Consider the following 18,046-nt stretch of genomic DNA (forward strand, 5'->3'; position numbering starts at 1 on the left):
TCAATGTTTGTTGGGAATTGTCTTACAAAACTAGGAAGGATTTTTGGTTTATATATGAAAAGTTATGGTTTTTTATTGATTTTAAACGCAACTTTTAAGAAAATGCCCCGTGAAATCAGGCATTTTAGCTGCAACAATCACAAAAAATGCCCGCGAAATCCTGGAGGGATTGGTAAATGTAAATTAAAACAGAATGCAATGATTTGCAAACCTCTGGAAAAATAAGGTAATTTTAAATTTGATGGCAGCAACAAATCTCAGGTCTAAAACATTCAGTGAACTCAGACACTGCAGCTGAACCACTCGATCAATAAACGTTTAATAAAAAGCACATATTTGGTATTTATCTGTGCCTTTTTATCTCCCTCTCATACTTTCAGTGTTTTTTCTTCACCAAACTCTTCTCACTCCTCATGCTTCGGCTGCACAGCTTCTTACGTTTTCTTTCTTCTGCCTTCAGGATAATTTTGGTTACGACCTTCCAGCAGTCGAGGCAGCGATGAAGAAACACGAGGCCATCGAGGCGGACATCGCCTCGTACGAAGAGAGAATCGGCGTGGTCGTGGAGCTTGCCGCGGAGATGGAGAAGGAAGGGTACTACGACATCCGGCGTATCTCGGCACGTAAGGAGAACATCTTGGGTCAGTGGAGTCTCCTGAAGGAGCTGGTGGCTGGCAGGAGGACTCGCCTGGAGAAGAACCTGGCCTTGCAGAAGACTTTTCAGGACATGGTGTACATGATCGACTGGATGGAGGGCACACAGGTACTGGGCAGTGAGTGAAACTGCAGAGGCAGGAATATCGGTGCAGGTTTTTCTTATATTAGATATCTTGTTGATCTCTTGAAACCTCTCAGGTCCAGCTGCTGTCGAAGGATTTTGGGAAGCATCTTCTGGAGGTGGACGACCTGCTGCAGAAGCACGGTTTACAGGAAGCTGATATCACCGTTCAGGCTGAGAGAGTAGAGACGCTCAACGCTGCTGCTCTTAAATTCACCACAATAGAAGGTACGCAGACACACAGTGCAGTAATAATTCATCTTTTAATCACAAAGTGTTTGTAAGGCATGCATTTATCAACAGATTTACGTTCTAGATCTTAAATGTTTAGAATTTAATGTGAAACGATGACTGGCTCAGAGATGTAACTAACGACTGCAGAATCTGTTCTGGTTCTTTTTTTTTAAATGATTTCCATGTTCATTAGTCTTTGCTTTGTTGTTTGCCAGGTTACCAACCATGCGACCCACAGGTGATCTGTAACCGTGTGAACCACGTCTCTTCCTGTTTGGAGGAGCTGAAACAACTGGCGGCTAAAAGACGTGCCGAGCTGGAGGAGTCGAGACAACTGTGGGCTTTTTTTCAGGTGGGATGGGTCACAGAAACAGGCAGGACCGCTGGGGGTTTCAAACAGGTTTGAACTGAGTAACTGAGCTCACAATTAAAGCCTTTTTAAAAGGTAGGACAGCAGAATATAATATTTAGTAAATCACTTGGTCATATTCCACTTTGTAAAGATTTCGGTTTTTATCAATAAAAGTCTCCCAAAGGCAGACATGCAATACTGCAGTCTCATCTAAATTAGCTGAGAATCAGTATTTAGTTGTTGTGAGGAAGTTAAAACTGAATTATTAAAGCTAAATGAAACACTAGCTAAAAGCTAAATGTAGCAAAACACTGAATAAAAGCCAAAAATTGCAAAACTCTACCTTTAAAATAGTTTACTAAAAGTAGCAATAAGTTACCTTAAAGCTAAAAGTAGCAAAACACCAGCTAAAAGCTAGCCTAGCCGAAAGTAGACAAACATTAACTAAAAGCTAAAGTAGCAAAAATCTATTTAAAAGCAGCAAAAGACTAGCCAAAAGCTAAACGTAACAAAAAGCTAGCTAAAACTGGTAGTAATAGATTTTCAGCGACAACAATGTTTCTGATGGAGTTGAAGACAACTTAATTTACTTCCAGAGGAAAAATATTTGTAAAGTGAAATATTTTAAAAAGTTTCAAAAACTGAAACTCACAGGTCGGTTCTCCTGAATGAGCTGAATGTTTTGATGTATGAACGGCTAAAATATGAGATTAAAAACAGTGTTCAGTCATGAGATCCAGTTTTATTTGATGCTTTAGTTTAACTGAAGCATTTTCACATCTTTAACTCACAACTTTCTAAAGTTTTTACCAGAATTCTTCTTCTGAAAAGCAAATGATGATTAGTTCTGATAAATGATTAGTTTTACTGATAAATTAGACAGATTTATTTCTTATTATATTTTTGAGGGAGCCTTAGTTTGGTCTTTGACCTTAGAGAGGAGGAGGAGAGGCCTGTCTACAATCAGGAACTTTTATTTTATCTTTCGTTTCTTTTCTGTTCCCTCGTTCTGTGTCTTGTGCTTTTCTTTTAAGTCCGTGTTTTTGCTCTTTTCTACTTTTCCTTGCTTTTTAGAATAAGTGATGATAGAAAGCAGACTTTCCTTGCCTCGAACAAACCCCCATTTTTTGATTTCCTGTCTGTTCCTCTGTTAGGAGCTGGAGGAGTCGGAGGCCTGGATTCGGGAGAAAAGCTCCATCCTGGCCTCTCAGGGTTACGGCAAAGATCTGAGCAGCGTTCTAAGATTACTGCAGAAACACAAAACTCTGGCCGGGGAGCTGCTGGCTCACCGCTCCCTGCTGCAGGTGTGTTACTGGAGACTTTTCAGAAAACATTTACCCTGTCTTTTAAAAGGTCTACCTTTTTCTCCTAGTGAATATCAACTTTTTAACATCGTAGACGTATCATAGAAGAGTTTCACATGCAGCGTTAAAGTCTGACCGTCAGAAACATCATTTATTTACACAATGGTTTAAAAAGTCATAAATTAGAGTCAGATTTAAATAGAAAAAAGTAAAATATTTGTCAGGGTTTAAAGTATTCATAATTTACCTGGCTGTGTGTCAGAACCTAAACCTTAAAGAAGCACCTTAAAGAGGCTTTGTTGTTTTTCCATCTTCTCCAGAACACCATAAAGCGCGGGAAGCAGATTCTGAGTGAAAAGAGCTTTGGTACTGTGGGGATCCAGGAGCGCATCATGGAGGTTAAAGGCGAGTGGAAGAAGCTGGAGGACCAGGCGGCGCAGCACCTCAACCACCTGCAGGAGTCCCTCAATTTCTTCCAGTTCTCCACGGAAACCGACGACGTGGCGGCCTGGCTGCAGGACGCCTACCGCCTGGTGTCCAGCGAGGACTTCGGTCACGACGAGTACTCCACGCAGTCGCTGCTGAAGAAGCACAGAGGCGTCACCGAGGCCATCGACAAACATCGCTTCCACGTGGTGGCGCTGCGCAAACACGTGGTGGCGCTGCCTCTGAGATACCGTGAGCAGGAGGTGTGCACACCTCAAACGCAAAGATGAATGTTCTCGGCGAAATTAGTCTTTTTAAAAACTGTTTGTCCTTTCTGTGTCCTGCTCCGTCCCCTGCAGGAGGTGCAGGTTCGTATGGGAGAGGTGGAGCAGCTGTACACGGAGGTCGCTGAGGTCGCGGTGCTGAGGCAGCAGTGGCTTCACGACGCGCTCGCAGTTTACCGCATGTTCAGCGAGGTCAACGCCTGCGAGCTGTGGATCGATGAGAAGGAGCAGTGGCTTGACAAGATGGAGATCCCTGAACGGCTGGAGGACGTGGAGGTGGTGGCACACAGGTGAGGAGGAGGAGGAGGAGGTCCTGAATGTACGACTGGACCTGTTTGACCCGTTTCTGTGACCCACACTTTGATTGTTGCAGGTTTGAGAGCCTGGACCAGGAGATGAACAGCCTGATGGGGCGGATCCTGGATGTTAATCAGATAGTTCAGCAGCTCCTGGACGGAGGTCATCCATCTTCTACGGAGGTCAGAGGTTGTCAAGACCACCTTAACTCCAGGTACTGAAACAGTTCTGATGATACAAAAAGCACCAACTACTAAAATATATTTTACTACAGTAATTCTGACATGTAACTGTTTCACAAACACATTTATGCTTCAGCAAATACAACTCCTTCGGCTGGAACTGAAGGAAAAAATGATTAATGTGAAAATTCTGAGTGCTGAATGACTGCTGATATCTGCAGAAGCTGAAGTTGTTAAAGCTAAAAAAAATGAAAGTAGCTAAAAGCTAAAACATGCAAAACATTATCAAAAAAGGGCAAAATGTTAGCTACAAATTAAAAGTATCAAAGGGTTAGCTAAAAGTAATTAAACGTGACTAACAGTTGCTACCTTAAAGCTAAATGTAATAAATGGCTAACTAAAAGTTAAAAAAGGTCAAAGGTTTACTAAAAACTATAAGTAAATGTAGCAGAGCTTTAGCTAAAGGCTGAAAGTAACATGAGGAATAAATAATAGAGCCAAATTTTAAAGAGAACAATGTTTTTGAACAAGTTGAAGAAAAACCTAAAGTCTCAGCAGCCGTCTCCTGAATGAGCAGAACGTTTGATTTTTTGGCTAAAATAGGACAAAGTATGTGGAAGTAGTTAAATAAATGTAATAAAATATACACAAAACTAGCTGAAAATGATCTTTTTTAATGACATACATCTAACCTTTTTACTCAGTAACTCCTCGCCGCCTATAAGACGTCAGCTCACCCAGCCTGTCTGCCTCCCTGCGACTCTGTGATTACCTCATTATAGTCACGGGGATCAGTGTGTGTGTGTGTGTGTGTGTGTGTTAATGGGTCGCTCTTGGCTGATTGGGTCAGGCCTGCTGGTCTGGAGCGGATTCAGAAGAACATATTGTACGACGACATGTTAAGCAGAAAAGGGCTGGGCTGAGTGGAGAACTGATTCACATAAATCAGATCAGTTTCATTAAACCAAACCAGGTCAGCAGAACAAGACAAGTTTAATAGCAGTGGTCTCCGTCATGTCAAAACCGTTTCTTAATGAAATATAAACTCATCAGTTGTTAACAGAAACAGTTTGATGGCAGTCTGAAGGATTAGGGACAAAATTACTCATTTTATACTAAAATAAAAAAAGAAAAAGTTATTTTTGTTTATTTACGGTTTGGTAATTAATAATTGTTCCAACATATCCAAACCAAGCAAGCAACCAAATTAAGTCTTTTTTGCATTTTTTTTATCACTGATTCTCCAAACTGAGATCATTTTGATTGCTGTCTCCTGCAAGTAAGACACTGACCGCTCGTAACCACTCCACACACCCCCACTTTAATAAAATCAAACTATGTCTTGAAGAAAACAATATTCTAAACAGCACAATTACAAAATAAAAGTCCCTTAATCAGTATTGCTGTGATAAAATCTGTAAGATTTCACATTTGAGTTTATCTGTTGCCACAACATTTAGCAGGAATGAAAGGCTGTTCTGTTCGACTTCAACCTTTTATTCTCCAAATATAATTTTGTTCTTTCGGACTCAGGTGGAACAGCATCGTGGAACTTGTAGAGCAGAAGAAGGACCAGCTGGACTCGATGTTACGCCTGCAGAATTACCTGCTGGAGTGCCAGGAGATAAAATCCCAGATACAGGAGAAGAGGAAAGCCATTGACGCCACCCAGTACGTGGGCAGCGATTTGGGAGGAGTCCTGGCTCTGCAGAGACGCCTCTCGACCATGGAGGGGGCCCTGTCGGTCCTGGAGCCCAAGCTGCTGCACCTGCAGGTACCGCAGGGATGGAAAAATGAGCTCAAGATCTTAAAAAATTGACTCATTTTCAAACCAAATCATCAAAACTTCTTTTCTGTTTCCTGTTTGCCAACGTTAGGAGGAAGCAGAGCATCTGGCCACCGCTCACTCGGGTCGAACCATGGAGATTCTTGTTCCGTTCGATGACATCAGCGTGGAGTGGGAGGAGCTTAAACGGACGCTGCAGGGATGTGAGGACTCACTGATGGTGGCCAGCCGCCTGCAGAGCTTCATACAGGTGGAACAAACCGACTCTTACTGATAAAAACCTCTGACACTTTCCTAAATCTGACTAAATAATGAACTGATGAGCTGTAAAACATAAAACATTTTATGCTTATTGCTTACATTAAACTGTTCATAGAGCTGTTCTGTTTCTTTACATAAAAACACAAGAAGATTTGAAAAGGCTTCATACGGAGAGCTAATGTGAAAGTTCTCCTGATTATAAATATCTAAATGGTTGGTTTTATGATACGATGATGATCGTTAGAAACTGGTAATTACATCGGTGTTGTTGGACACTAAACAGCAACTAAAAACTCACCGATTTCAGCTTTATCTTACAGAAATGAAAGCCTTTATCGACTTTGAAAACGTAACTTTTGATAATCCTAAGAGTTGAACAGAAGGAAACTCTTTCAGATGGGAGGAGAAACTTCTGTAAGAAGCCCAGTTATCTAAGGATTGCTGTGTCCTAGATGACTGATATCTGCACCTTATAATACCTGATATCATGAGCTGTTAGAATATTTATAAATAAATTTATGTACAGTAGATTCCACCTCATGCAGCCGCCATATTGTGAGAGAGAAGCCTTGCTTTTTAATTTATAAAGGTCCATATCCAAACAACATAACTCTGCGAACATGAAGCTGGTTTGATTTATTTAAAATGTCCATCTTGTTTGATTTAACAGGTTCAACACTTTACATTTGTGTTTATATAAGTATTGTTGGTCCTCTTACAGCTCATTGAAACAAAGCTTCATTTCTTGTGCAAGTGATTCAGTTACAAACATTTGTCCAATGCAGGGGTGGCCAACCCTGGTCCTCAGGGCCACCATCCTGCAGGTTTTCCTTGTTTCTCTGCTCCAACACACCTGATTCAGAGGTTAAATCACCTCTTCATGTTCTGCAGAAGCCTGTTAATCACCCATTGATTCAAATCAGGTGTGTTGGAGCAGAGGAACAAGGAAAACCTGCAGGATGGTGGCCCTCCAGGACCAGGATTGCCTACCCCTGGTCTAATGTATACCTGCATGCCTTTAGTTTGTGAAAAAGTAAACAAAAAAAGCTGTCAAAATAAATTATTTCTTGCTTATTTTATAAATATATGCTAAAATAGTACGGACAGATTCTTTGGTGCCCTTAAAGAGACGATTAATCTTTGTTTTATAGTCTTGCAGCTGTCTTCAAGCTTTCCATCAGCCAATCAGTCCGTTTAAAGGGAACAGTCACTGGGTAGTTTGTTATGGTTGTGTAGTTTGTTTTGGTTGCGTAGTTTGGTTTTGTTGTGTTCACCACACTGAACATGGAGCAGAGACAGTAAAGGTGAGAGCTGCTGAGTGAAGATTATAGATCTCCATCTCCAAGCAGCTTCATGTTCCTCTGACCACAGCTGTATGAGTATAAGATTCATGGGACTGTAGCAAAACTCCCAGGATGTGGGCGCAAGAGGAAATGCGACCCCAGGTTAATCAGACCATGGAAACCGTTCAAAACCTTTCTAACTGATCTCCAGTTTAAAGCTTTCTGACCTCTCACCGTCTGATGCATTTGGAGTCATAAAGAGCCCCATGGAAGAGGACTGAGGAGGACTCTACTTTTGGTAGAAAAACACAAGAAAATTCACCAAAATGCATGTTGTCAAGAACCAGAGTTTCTGCAAGAAGTTCTTCGACTGATGAGACAAAACTGGAGCTTTTGGCTTCAGTCGCATCGTTTTTATTGTTTTATTTTTATAGTTGAATGGTAGCAAGAAATGTATCCACGTCTGTCCGTCTGCAGACATTTAAACTACAGAATCATGACCCGTCTCTTGTCCTGTCAGGACCTGGACTCGTTCCTCACCTGGTTGGTCCAGACTCAGACGGCTGCTGCCTCCGACCAGCTGCCCAACGACCTGGAAGAAGCAGAGAAACTCATCAACAAACACGCTGCTCTGAAGGAGGAGATCGGACGGTACATGGCTGACGAACAACAAGCCTCTTTTTCTCGCAGGTCGTCACCTAATGTCTGTGCTGCTGTGGCTGCAGGTACGAGGAGGACTACGAGCGCCTCCAGGCCATGAACGAGCTGCTGGAGTCCGAGGACGCTCCCCTGCCTCAGGCCGCCCTGCAGCAGTGGCTCCAGAAGCTCGACGTCGGCTGGAACAAGCTCCTCGAGATGTGGGAGAGCCGGAGAGAAGTTCTGGTCCAGGCTCACATTTTTCACTTGTTCCTGCGAGACGTCAAACAGGCGGAGTCCTTCCTCAACAACCAGGTGAGGAAAGTTCGATTTGGCAGCTTTTAAGTTGTGGAGGGGTAAGAAATGACTTTCACTATCGGTTTTATTTAATTTCACTGCAGCTCGGGGTTTTTGACAACACAACAATTTGCTCCAAAATTAAAAGATGTAAATTTTATTCTGTGCCCTCAGAAAAGAGAAAGCTGAACATTTATAAAATAAAATACAATTTCTTTAAACAAGAGATATTTACCTTAGACTTTAAAAAACTGAAATATTTATTCAATAACACGAATGTTTATTGTTTACTATTTCAGATATCATTGTGTTTTATTTGATTTAGTTGATTTTTATTCTTTTCATAAAAATGTGCATAAGTATTTTAAAAAGTTTGAACCAAATTGTTTTAAGTCACCAGTTTTTTACTGTTCTGAACACTTCATTCACACTATTATTTTCCTGATTTTCTTTTTCTGTACATTTTTTTGCAATCAAACTACTTCTGCATATTTTAACTTTACTTCTGTCAAAAACTTTGTTCTCTGAATTCAGCTTCAGTGAACTTGCTCTGGTTTCATCTTCATCTCAGTTTAGCTTTAAGCACTGGTGCTAATTTTATCTTTTAGCTATGGTTTTGATAAGTTAAGCTTTTTTTTTAAACTTATTTTTTATTGAACATTTTTTTGAACAGTTACAGTGGAGAAGTATTGGTGCATTTACATTCATATACAGATGTTCAGTAACAATGTCTGCATTTAACTGGCTACAAAAGTGGCATCCTCCTTACATCTATAATCCCTCCATTTACCCCACTTTACAATAAACTGATCCTCCTGCAATCTTAATCTATGTGTGATTTTCTCCATTACAAAGATCTCTTCCACAGTGGGCGGTTCCTGTTTATATCATAGTTTTGTGATGGTTTTTTTTGTTGCCGAGAGCAATATTTTTAACAAATATTCATCCTCTTTTTGAATTATGTCGTATGTGAGACAGCCCAGGTAGAGTGTTTTGCATGATCTGGGTAGTCCATATCCTAATATGCTTTTCAAAATAAGGCATACATTTGCCAGTATGTAGCTAATTTCTGACAAGACCAGATTATGTGTGTGTGACCTACATTAGTCTGGCCACAGAGCCTCCAGCATGGTTGTGAACTGGTTATCGTCCTGGCCTTAATCTTTGGGGTTATGAACAATCTAACCATATTTTTCCAGCTAAATTCCCTCCACACACGGGAGCAGGTGGTCATGCACTGTTTTTTACAGATTTGAAACCATTCCTGATAAGTTAGGCTTGTAGCAGCTGTTTTGCATGCATTCATTCGGTCATTCAGCGCTCAGATGGTCGTCTTTGTTTGATCCGTTTAAGTCGCCTGATGATCCCGGTCTTCCCGCTGCAGGAGTCGGCCCTCGCTCACGTGGAGCTCCCCACCACGGTGGAGACGGTGGAAGTCGCCATAAAGAAGCACAAGGAGTTCACCACCACCATGGAGCTGAACCTGCACAGGATCAAAGCTGTGATCGAGGCGGGGGAAAGTCTGATCAGTCAGAGCAACATCTACTCCGAACGCATCAGGGAGCGCATCGACACCCTCGCCAACAGGTACCTGCACACCTGACGTCACGCTGAAAACAGAGCGAGAAGGAGGGGGAAGGCTTTAACCGAGAAGCACAAAACGCTGTCAGAGTCATGTGAATTTATATGAATAATTACTGTGTGAAGATGAGAAGTTTCTATGTTTGGAATAAACAAATAGTCTCGGCTTTAACTGAAGCCGATGATTAGGCTCAAAGATCGAAGCAGCTGTTCTGCAACAACAATATTTAGAATAAAAGCATTTCAGGCTTTCAGAGGCTGCTGTGTTTCGTCCCGAATGGATTCCTGACCGTGAAATCTGAGCGACAGCTGAGGTTTTGGTCTGTTCTTTGTGTAAAAATGGGAAGGGGGGAACATACGGAGAACCACACGCTTTATTGTTCTAGATTAACATAAAAACTGGAAGCTTAAAGGTAGACTACAACCAACGCCATCAATCTAATTTATTTATTGGATTCGTACATCATAAATAAATGTTTTTAGAAGTGGGGTTTTGTTAGGATTTTTGAAAATATTTTTAAATGTTTTGTTTGTTTCTCCTAGTTTAATTAAAAGTAAAGTAATTTTAATGTTTTTGTAGCTTTTTTGTCCTCTTCTTCTGAATGATATTAAAGATAAAACCTGCCATGAAAGGCAGGCAATCGTGTAGCTGCTTGTGTTTGTTTTGTCTGTCTGTCCGCAAAATATGTCGTGAATCATTGAGCAGATTTTAATAAAACTTTCAGAACATAATTATTAGATGTACGTCTACAACATCTACAACAAGATGGCCACCTGAGCAAACCCCAAAATGACTATATCTTGGTTAATTTTAAAGATATCGAGCTCACATTTGTCATGGTAGTAGCTGAGAATCACCCACAACCCAAACTCTGAGCGCTAACATCTTTGTTTAAAACTTTAGCATGCAAGGCAACGGGCAATATGCATTCCTTTAAAGTTTGTTTTTTTTTAAATCATTTTTCTGTTCGTGCATTCTTTTTGATGATATCCAAGAAATAAAAATCAAACTAAAATGAAAGAAATGCATATCGCCCACCAAGGGAACCTTTCTATGTCGTCAACCTTTAGGCTTTTAATGAAACCAGTTTTTATTTGATTTGGTGAATCAAGCGAATGTAGCGACGGTGTCAGAACATCTCAGGAGAGCTGAGGACGACTAAGAAATACAAAATAAACTAAACTGATCACAGGATTAACATTAAATAAAGTTGTCATCATTTTAACACAACAGACACACACGGAGATGGTCTTATTGTGGTAAATTTTAGTTTCTGTAACCTATAATTGGTCTTTTTTTCTCGCTCTTTCAGAGGAAACCAGAACAGACAGCTGGCTCAGCAGTGGCTGGAAAAACTGAACGATCAGTGGGAGCTTCAGAGATTCCTCCAAGACTGTCACGAGGTAGGAAGCTGCTGCATATTATGGGATTGAGGATGTGATGAGGACAATTTAATTAGTCCAAGAAGAGCTCAGTTAAATCCCAGATTGTTTGTTCTTTCTAGGAAGATAATCGGTTGTAGAAGACGAGATGCTGGGTTCACGATAACGAGACGAGATTTTATTAATATTTTAAAGAAAAAAGGTTTTGTCCCAAACTCAGCTGAGTGTTTTTTCTCCTGTCAGATTTCTCTTCAGACCAAACTCCTTTCTGTGTTTTTATTGAATTCATATTTTAATGACAGAGAAGTGTAGCTCACACTGATGATCACATAATTAAACAGCTTCCTCCAACAGTCAGGTTGTGTTTCCACTTCACCTCAAAATTTTGATCAACTCTTTTTATTTCTCGATTTAAGAAGGTTCAAACTTTATTTCCTCAGCCTCAGATTTGACAAATCACCGTATGAACTCGGTCCTCGTCCTTATTTTAAATAATTTTAAATAAATGTGCAACAGTAGACTCTTCCTCTGCTGGTCCTTGTGCTCGACAAACAATTTAAAGTTAAGGAACATCTTCAGTGCTGATTGCACCAGACGAAGTCACGCTGGCTGTAACTCCTGCAACGTTAGAGCTCGTTACACCCCAGATTATATTATAATCTGAAGAACACAATACTCGTTTAACTGCTAGGACCACAGAGGGATCGAAGTAGCAGCATCTACTGTTCAGCAGGAGAACTGCAGTGAGTCTAAAGTTGTTGTCATACTCCATGAGAAGTCACGAAATCGGCTCTCATTCTTGTGACGAAAATGACAGCATTTTGTTCTCATAGCAGCTTCTCGACACCTCGGTTGAACATTTTCTCACAGGGGTTTGCACCAAGTATTGCGTGATTGGTTAGAGGTTTGTGGGCGTGTTTAGTTGCACCAGGTTGTCATTCCGCTTCCAGAAACCGGTTGTTGGTTGTGGTGCGACTGCTCGATTCGAGCTCTCCTACTTTCACACACAAAGCAGTGGTTCCTCCTCCTGCCTTCAACGTCATCATTCTGTAGTCCTGGTATCATCTGAGCGCTCTGCATGTCGCCGCTGCACTTTTTACTCTCCGTTTGCAGAGTCACCGCTTTCTCTCTGCAAAACCTTGCTTAGTTTCAGCAACTTTCTCTCTGTGGTCCTCTTAAATAATTCAGGAGCGCAGTTCCTCATCATTAATTCAAAGGAGGAAGAGTATCTCACTCGCACATGAATGAGTGTCTGTCAGTCATACTGTATGTCTGCTTTTTTTACCTCCAGCTCGTGGCATGAAAAACAGAAAACAAACATGGAGAGTCGTGGGGTGTGTGTGTGTGTGTGTGTGTGTGTGTGGGACACTGCGTCAGTTTGTTGGAACCTGAGCGGTTTGCAGGTTGTGTTGTTTTCTGCAGGCCGAGTTACTCCCTTGTGTTTCCAGCGACTCACTGCTGCTCTCTGTCTTCAGATTTCTTCACATTAACGTTTAAAAACTTAAATATATTTGTTATACAAAAAGCTACACCATGAAGCTAAGTTATAAATACAAAACTGTTCTTAATCTGTTCCAACTGGTTAAATAAAGGTTAAACTGAAGGTTTTGTGTGTCACCAACTCTGAGCACTAACAGATGTTGTGACATCTCACAGTATCACATGAGATCACACATACCTTTATTTTGAAGGCTTGACCAAAACGGCAACAACTCATTTCTCCAGAAAAACTAATATATATATTTGAAACTTCAAAGAAATGGTTTTAAAAAGGCCAAGTTACTGCAAATATATGGCAGGGAAATACTTTCAGCATAACTAGTAATTTGTTATTTATAAAACAAAGTGCTTTTATAAAGTATTGTTTTCTTAAAAATGTGCATCTTTTATGTGTTTTTGTGTTTACAGTTAATGAGAGTTTATTTCATGTTGATTCTAATGAATATGATCTTTAAAAAATGTAAAATTACTTGTCCAGGACAGTTGTAGAGGATTTATTTTTAATAATATTTGAGTTTAAAGTTCTTCAGCTTTTTGTTCAGGACATTAAATCCATAAGATTTTATTAAATAAAAGTCATAATAATGTTCAGTGGAGTTTGTCTTGGTGACCTTTAGTTTGATCTGTTGGAGCTAACCTTAAATAAATCAACATGAAGCTGACTTTTAGACCTTTTTCTCCTCGTTTCAGTTTTTTTTTTGTTCGATTTTTGTCCTCTCAGTTTTTTTTTCTGTCCTACAATCTTATATCAAACATAATTCAGCGTCCTCCCCTTCAGCCGTTTATTCTCATTCATCCTGCCTCACCGTGAACCTTCGTGACCTCGACTTGTGTTGTGTTTGTGCAACCTTTCCGTGTAAGCGAGAACGTGTTTACTCCTGCCTGTTCCTTAAATATCTGCTCGTGACGCCTGGCGATGACTCCGAGAGGGGGGGGGGGACAAAGTGACAGAGCGGAGAGAATGTTGGACCTGATCAGCAGTGAATCTCCGGAGCCGGATAAAACACACCTCTGTCTGGTCCCTCTCTTCCTCCTCACCACTGCAGCAGCCTGGGGCGAGCTGGAGACAGACGAACGCAGGGCTGATGTGAGAGGAGGAGGGGCAGCTGCAGGGTAACTCTGAGCTCAGACGAGGAAGCAGTCGGATGAAGAAAGGAGAAACGTTTTATCTCCTCATGTTCAGCCACTGTTCTGTCACCATTTGAAGCCAGCCTCCACCTTCTCTCAGCATCATTAGCCGTGACCAGTGAGCCTGGAGGCGTTACCTACATCCCCCTGCCCCCCAAAAATCTCAGTCCAAGGAGTTGGCTCCTCCCACCTTTCTCCTCCAACCAGCCCATTCAATCACTCATCCTCCAGCTCGTTGAGGGTGCGAGGAAAAGGAGGGGCTCCTCTGGGCTCTCTGCCATTTTATTGTTTTGGGGAGGACGGTGTTTTTTTTTAATCTTCCTCCTCTCTCTTGACTCTTGTCCTCGCATTCGTCACTGATCCTCCCCCATCCCTCCTTCCTCTCCTGGCTGAGCGTACAGTCAGTCCTTCCTCAGCATCACAGCAAGAAGCTGGAGAGGAGAGCTGAAGCCTGCAGCTCATCTCTTCCCTCCAAAATTTTTTATTCACCGTTTTTCTCTCACCTTTACCTCCTTTTTTTTTATTTTCTCCGTCCTAATTTTCTCTCCACCAGCCTCTGCAGTGAGGAGCATCTTGTTCATGTGTGCTACGGCAGACGAGCAAGGATGCGGACATCAGCGGCTGCCTGCAGCTGCCACAACCCCGCGGGCTTCTCCCGTTAAACGCTGCCGGTAAACGACTCTGATGCTCAGTTAGAGGAAAGCAGGTGGAGCTGGAGATGGCGCATGCAGTGATGCGGGAGGGTGCGGATGTTGACCTGATTATATTTCGGCCGGGCTGTCGGCGCAGGCGTGAGGCTTATTTTCACTGTTTGCTCCACCCAGACAGTCGGTGTGAGCACAATGTGCAGATTGTGCGGTTTGATAGAAAGTGGGTGTGTGTGTGTTTGTGTTGGGGGGGCTCGATGTTTGTTGAGGATAATCCATGATGCACATGTGAATTTCTGCAGCCATGCTTGTTGGTACACGTGTGTCTGCCTACATGTGACGGCTGCGCGTCATTAACCATTAATGTCCGTGTGTTTGACCTTGTATTTCCTCCTGTGTCTATTTGGTTGAAACACTAAACAGGTTTATTTTGTTTTTTTTTAATAAACACATGTTAGCTTACTTTAAACTTACAGACACAGATAAATGTGTTTGTAACATTTTATTAAAGAAAGACAACCCAACAATGATAAATGAAATAACTTAAAACTGACAAAATGGATAAAATAATTAAAAAAAACCTAAAAATCAACCAAGAAAAAATCTGTCACTGTTTTTTAATTTTGGTTCAACTAAGTTATTTTAAAAAACAAACTGATGAAGCTGGTCTTGATCAACAGGATGGTACTTCAACTCAGGAGAACTCTGAGACTTTAGCACCTGTCCACACCTGTCCTCAGGTGTCCTGGTCCACTCCTCCTGAGCTGCTCCAGCTGTCTCAGGTCTGAAGGCTTCCTCCTCCAGATGTTTCAGCTCCTTCCACAGATGTTCAGCAGGATTTAGATCAGGGCTCAGAAGGCCTCTTCAGAACGGTCCAATGTTTGGTTCTGACCCGTTCTTGGTGTTGTGGGTCCTGATCCTGTTGGACCCATGAGCTGAGACTGAGACCGAGCTTTCTGACTCTGAGCAGCACATCTGGCTCCAGGAAGCCTTGATGGTCTTGAGGTTTCATTGGACCCTGAACAGATTCAGGACCAGAACAGAACCGAGCCTCCTCCGTGTCCCCCTGTAGGTTCAGGGTTCTGGTCTTTGGTTCTGGTTTGGGTCTGATGGGAGTTGTTGACAAAAAGCTCCAGTTTTGTCTCATCTGTCTTCAGGACGTCCTCCCTGAAGCTCTGTGGATTCTCAAGATGCATTTTTTATTATCTGTCTCTTCAGTTTGTCACCAGTTGTCCTCTTGTGGACACGTCCAGGCAGGTTGTCTCCAGTCCTGTGGACCTGAACCTTCTGTAGTCTCAGGGACATCCAGCTGCTTGGAGACGGTCTTATAGTCTTCACCTTCAATCATTGTCTTTCTGAGCTCCTGAGACAACTCTGTCCTCAGCTTCCTGTCCTCCATGTTCAGTGTGGTACACACCATGATACCAAACAGCCCTGTGACTACCTGTCCACCTTTAAACAGGCAGCCTGACTGATTCCAGGACTGAAGACACACCTGAGTCTAACATGTCCCTGTGGTCCAGATACCTTTTACCTTCTCTAGGGGTCCCATCCTTTTGGTCAAGGCCATTAGTTTTATTTGTTGTTTTTTGTTTGTTTTTAATTCTTTTTCTTAGTAAGAAAATAATTTTGGTGTTTTCTTTTAATCTTTTTAACACACAAATACTCTTTTTGGAACATCAGCACACATCTGTAAGTTGTTTTCAGTATATATGTTCAACGTTTATGCCTCTCTTTCCTGTTCTCCCCCCTCAGCTGGGAGACTGGGTGTACGAGAAGATGCTGATGGCGAGGGACAGCAGCCGAGACGAGACCCAGAAGCTCCATAAGAAATGGCAGAAGCACCAGGCTTTTATGGCCGAGTTGGCTCAGAATAAGGAATGGCTGGATAAAATTGAAAAGGTGAGTGCCGCTGGTCTTTCAGATAATGCAGTTTTTCTGCCTCGCAGATACATTTCCCTGATGTAGAGCTTTAATGGGTCATTCGGCTTCAGAGTGTGTTCTCTGTCAGCCATTAGCTCTGTGGCAGGAGAGGCGGGTGGAAGTCTGACTTTTAATAACAAAGAGTAGGGAACAGATATCACTGTGTTCATTTAGGGAATGTTTCTCCGGACATTGGCTCACGGATTTTCTAAAGAAAATATTATTTGTTAAGAAAGTGGGTTGAAAAGGAATAATGCTGAGTCAGCATTTGTTTTCCTGTTTACATCTTTGAACTCTAACTACTTTCAGCTCGTTCAGGACATTACAGCTAGGACTTTTATTATTTATAACTGTTTTACTTTTTGAATTATTTAACTTTATTTACAATTTTTTTCTCATAGAAGTTCATTGAAATATGTATTTTGGTTTTGGTACTGTTTGAAATTTATTTTTGGACAAAATTGCTTCATTTTTAGCTTTTTTGCCGCTCTTCTGAGCTCAGCTTTTGGCTACATTTCTGTTGGTATTAGCCTTTAGCTACTGTTTTGCTCATTTTGACTTCTATCTATTGGTTTTGGTAGCTTTAGGTTTTAGCTACTCTTCTGTTCTGGTTTTTGTCTTTTGCTACTATTCTGCTAATTTTGGCTTTTCGTTACCGTACTGATGGTTTCAACTTTTAGCCACTTTTAGCCTTTGTTTTGCTGATTTTGACTTTTAGCTCTTGTTTTACTCGTTTAAATGATGAAATAATAAAGACAGACTGACAGACTCTTCTGTAATCTGTGCTCAGAGTTTAAGTTGGGATTGACTCTCAGCTACTACCGTGCCAGATTTGAGCTCAATATCTATAAAATTGACTGAGTCAATTAGCTGTGGCGGCCATCTTGAATCACGTTGACTCTAAAAGTTATTCACTATAGATGCTGGTTCATAAGAGATTTTTTTGACAGACAAACAAACACAAAAACATTATTGCCCGCCTTTCACCTTTTGGTAGCAGGAGATAAAAACAGTAAAACTAACTTAAATAGAATCTGTCTTAGTGAATCAAAGCAGCTGGAGACAATAAATCTAACAGTTTTTCTTTCAAAGTTGCTGCTGAAAACTCTAATTTAGTCACATCGGGTAAAGTTGAGTTCTCACCTCACGTTTAGAGAACTTGTTGCTCTCGTGTTTTTATTCTCAGCGGTCCCTGTGAGGTTAGCGTGTGTTGAACTGCGTGCATGTTATCTGCGCTGCGGAGCTCGGCGTAATCGTATACGCTGATATAATGTTGCGGGCTTGCAGAACATCAGGAAGTTTCCATCACACATTCGTAGAGGTCATGAGCTGATTTGGAAGAGGAGTTGGGTCACCAAGACAGGAAGAGGAGGAAACTAGAGTTTCTGTAATAATATATTCATGAAGGCTGTAATATAAATCCTGCATGTTTTATCATGATCAGAGGGCAAGTGTTATATAAATTCATTATTTAAATTAAAATAAAAAGTAAGTTTGGCAGCTTGTCCCTTTTACTGCAGCTAAAATCGTTAGATACTGTGATAATCTTGCCTGTGTTTTGCCATGCCATGCCTCTTGCCAATTATCATCATTCTCGTCACCTGTGTCCTCAGCTAATTACCTCCCCTACACCTGGGCTGGGCCCTATATATTCTCCTTCTCTGCTCTTCTCCAGTGCCAGATTATGAAAGCCCAACAGCAAGTAATTCTCCAGCGTTCACGGACTGACTTCTTGTGCCTCGACCCTGCTCTTGCCTTTTGGAT

General features: G+C 41.5%; 1 protein-coding gene across 5 annotated transcripts in view; it reads left to right on the forward strand.

The window, feature by feature from the left end:
* The window catches only part of LOC108247892 (spectrin beta chain, non-erythrocytic 4), a 75,353-nt gene that overhangs the window by 18,094 nt on the left and 39,213 nt on the right, over positions 1-18,046 (forward strand). For 4 of the 5 annotated variants that reach the window (XM_017436288.3, XM_025010602.2, XM_017436286.3 and 1 more), the window contains exons 12-25: positions 461-763; positions 856-1,006; positions 1,228-1,364; positions 2,519-2,668; positions 2,989-3,357; positions 3,454-3,668; positions 3,752-3,889; positions 5,391-5,631; positions 5,735-5,893; positions 7,708-7,838; positions 7,913-8,138; positions 9,505-9,707; positions 11,015-11,105; positions 16,115-16,261. In XM_017436288.3, the coding sequence (XP_017291777.1) occupies positions 461-763; positions 856-1,006; positions 1,228-1,364; positions 2,519-2,668; positions 2,989-3,357; positions 3,454-3,668; positions 3,752-3,889; positions 5,391-5,631; positions 5,735-5,893; positions 7,708-7,838; positions 7,913-8,138; positions 9,505-9,707; positions 11,015-11,105; positions 16,115-16,261 (2,661 nt within the window). Of the gene's footprint in view, positions 1-460; positions 764-855; positions 1,007-1,227; positions 1,365-2,518; positions 2,669-2,988; positions 3,358-3,453; positions 3,669-3,751; positions 3,890-5,390; positions 5,632-5,734; positions 5,894-7,707; positions 7,839-7,912; positions 8,139-9,504; positions 9,708-11,014; positions 11,106-13,556; positions 14,384-16,114; positions 16,262-18,046 lie in introns of those variants that run through there. The other variant, XM_017436289.3, reaches the window with a different exon arrangement.

The sequence above is a fragment of the Kryptolebias marmoratus genome, linkage group LG2, assembly GCF_001649575.2.
Source record: "Kryptolebias marmoratus isolate JLee-2015 linkage group LG2, ASM164957v2, whole genome shotgun sequence".
Lineage (NCBI taxonomy): Eukaryota > Metazoa > Chordata > Actinopteri > Cyprinodontiformes > Rivulidae > Kryptolebias > Kryptolebias marmoratus.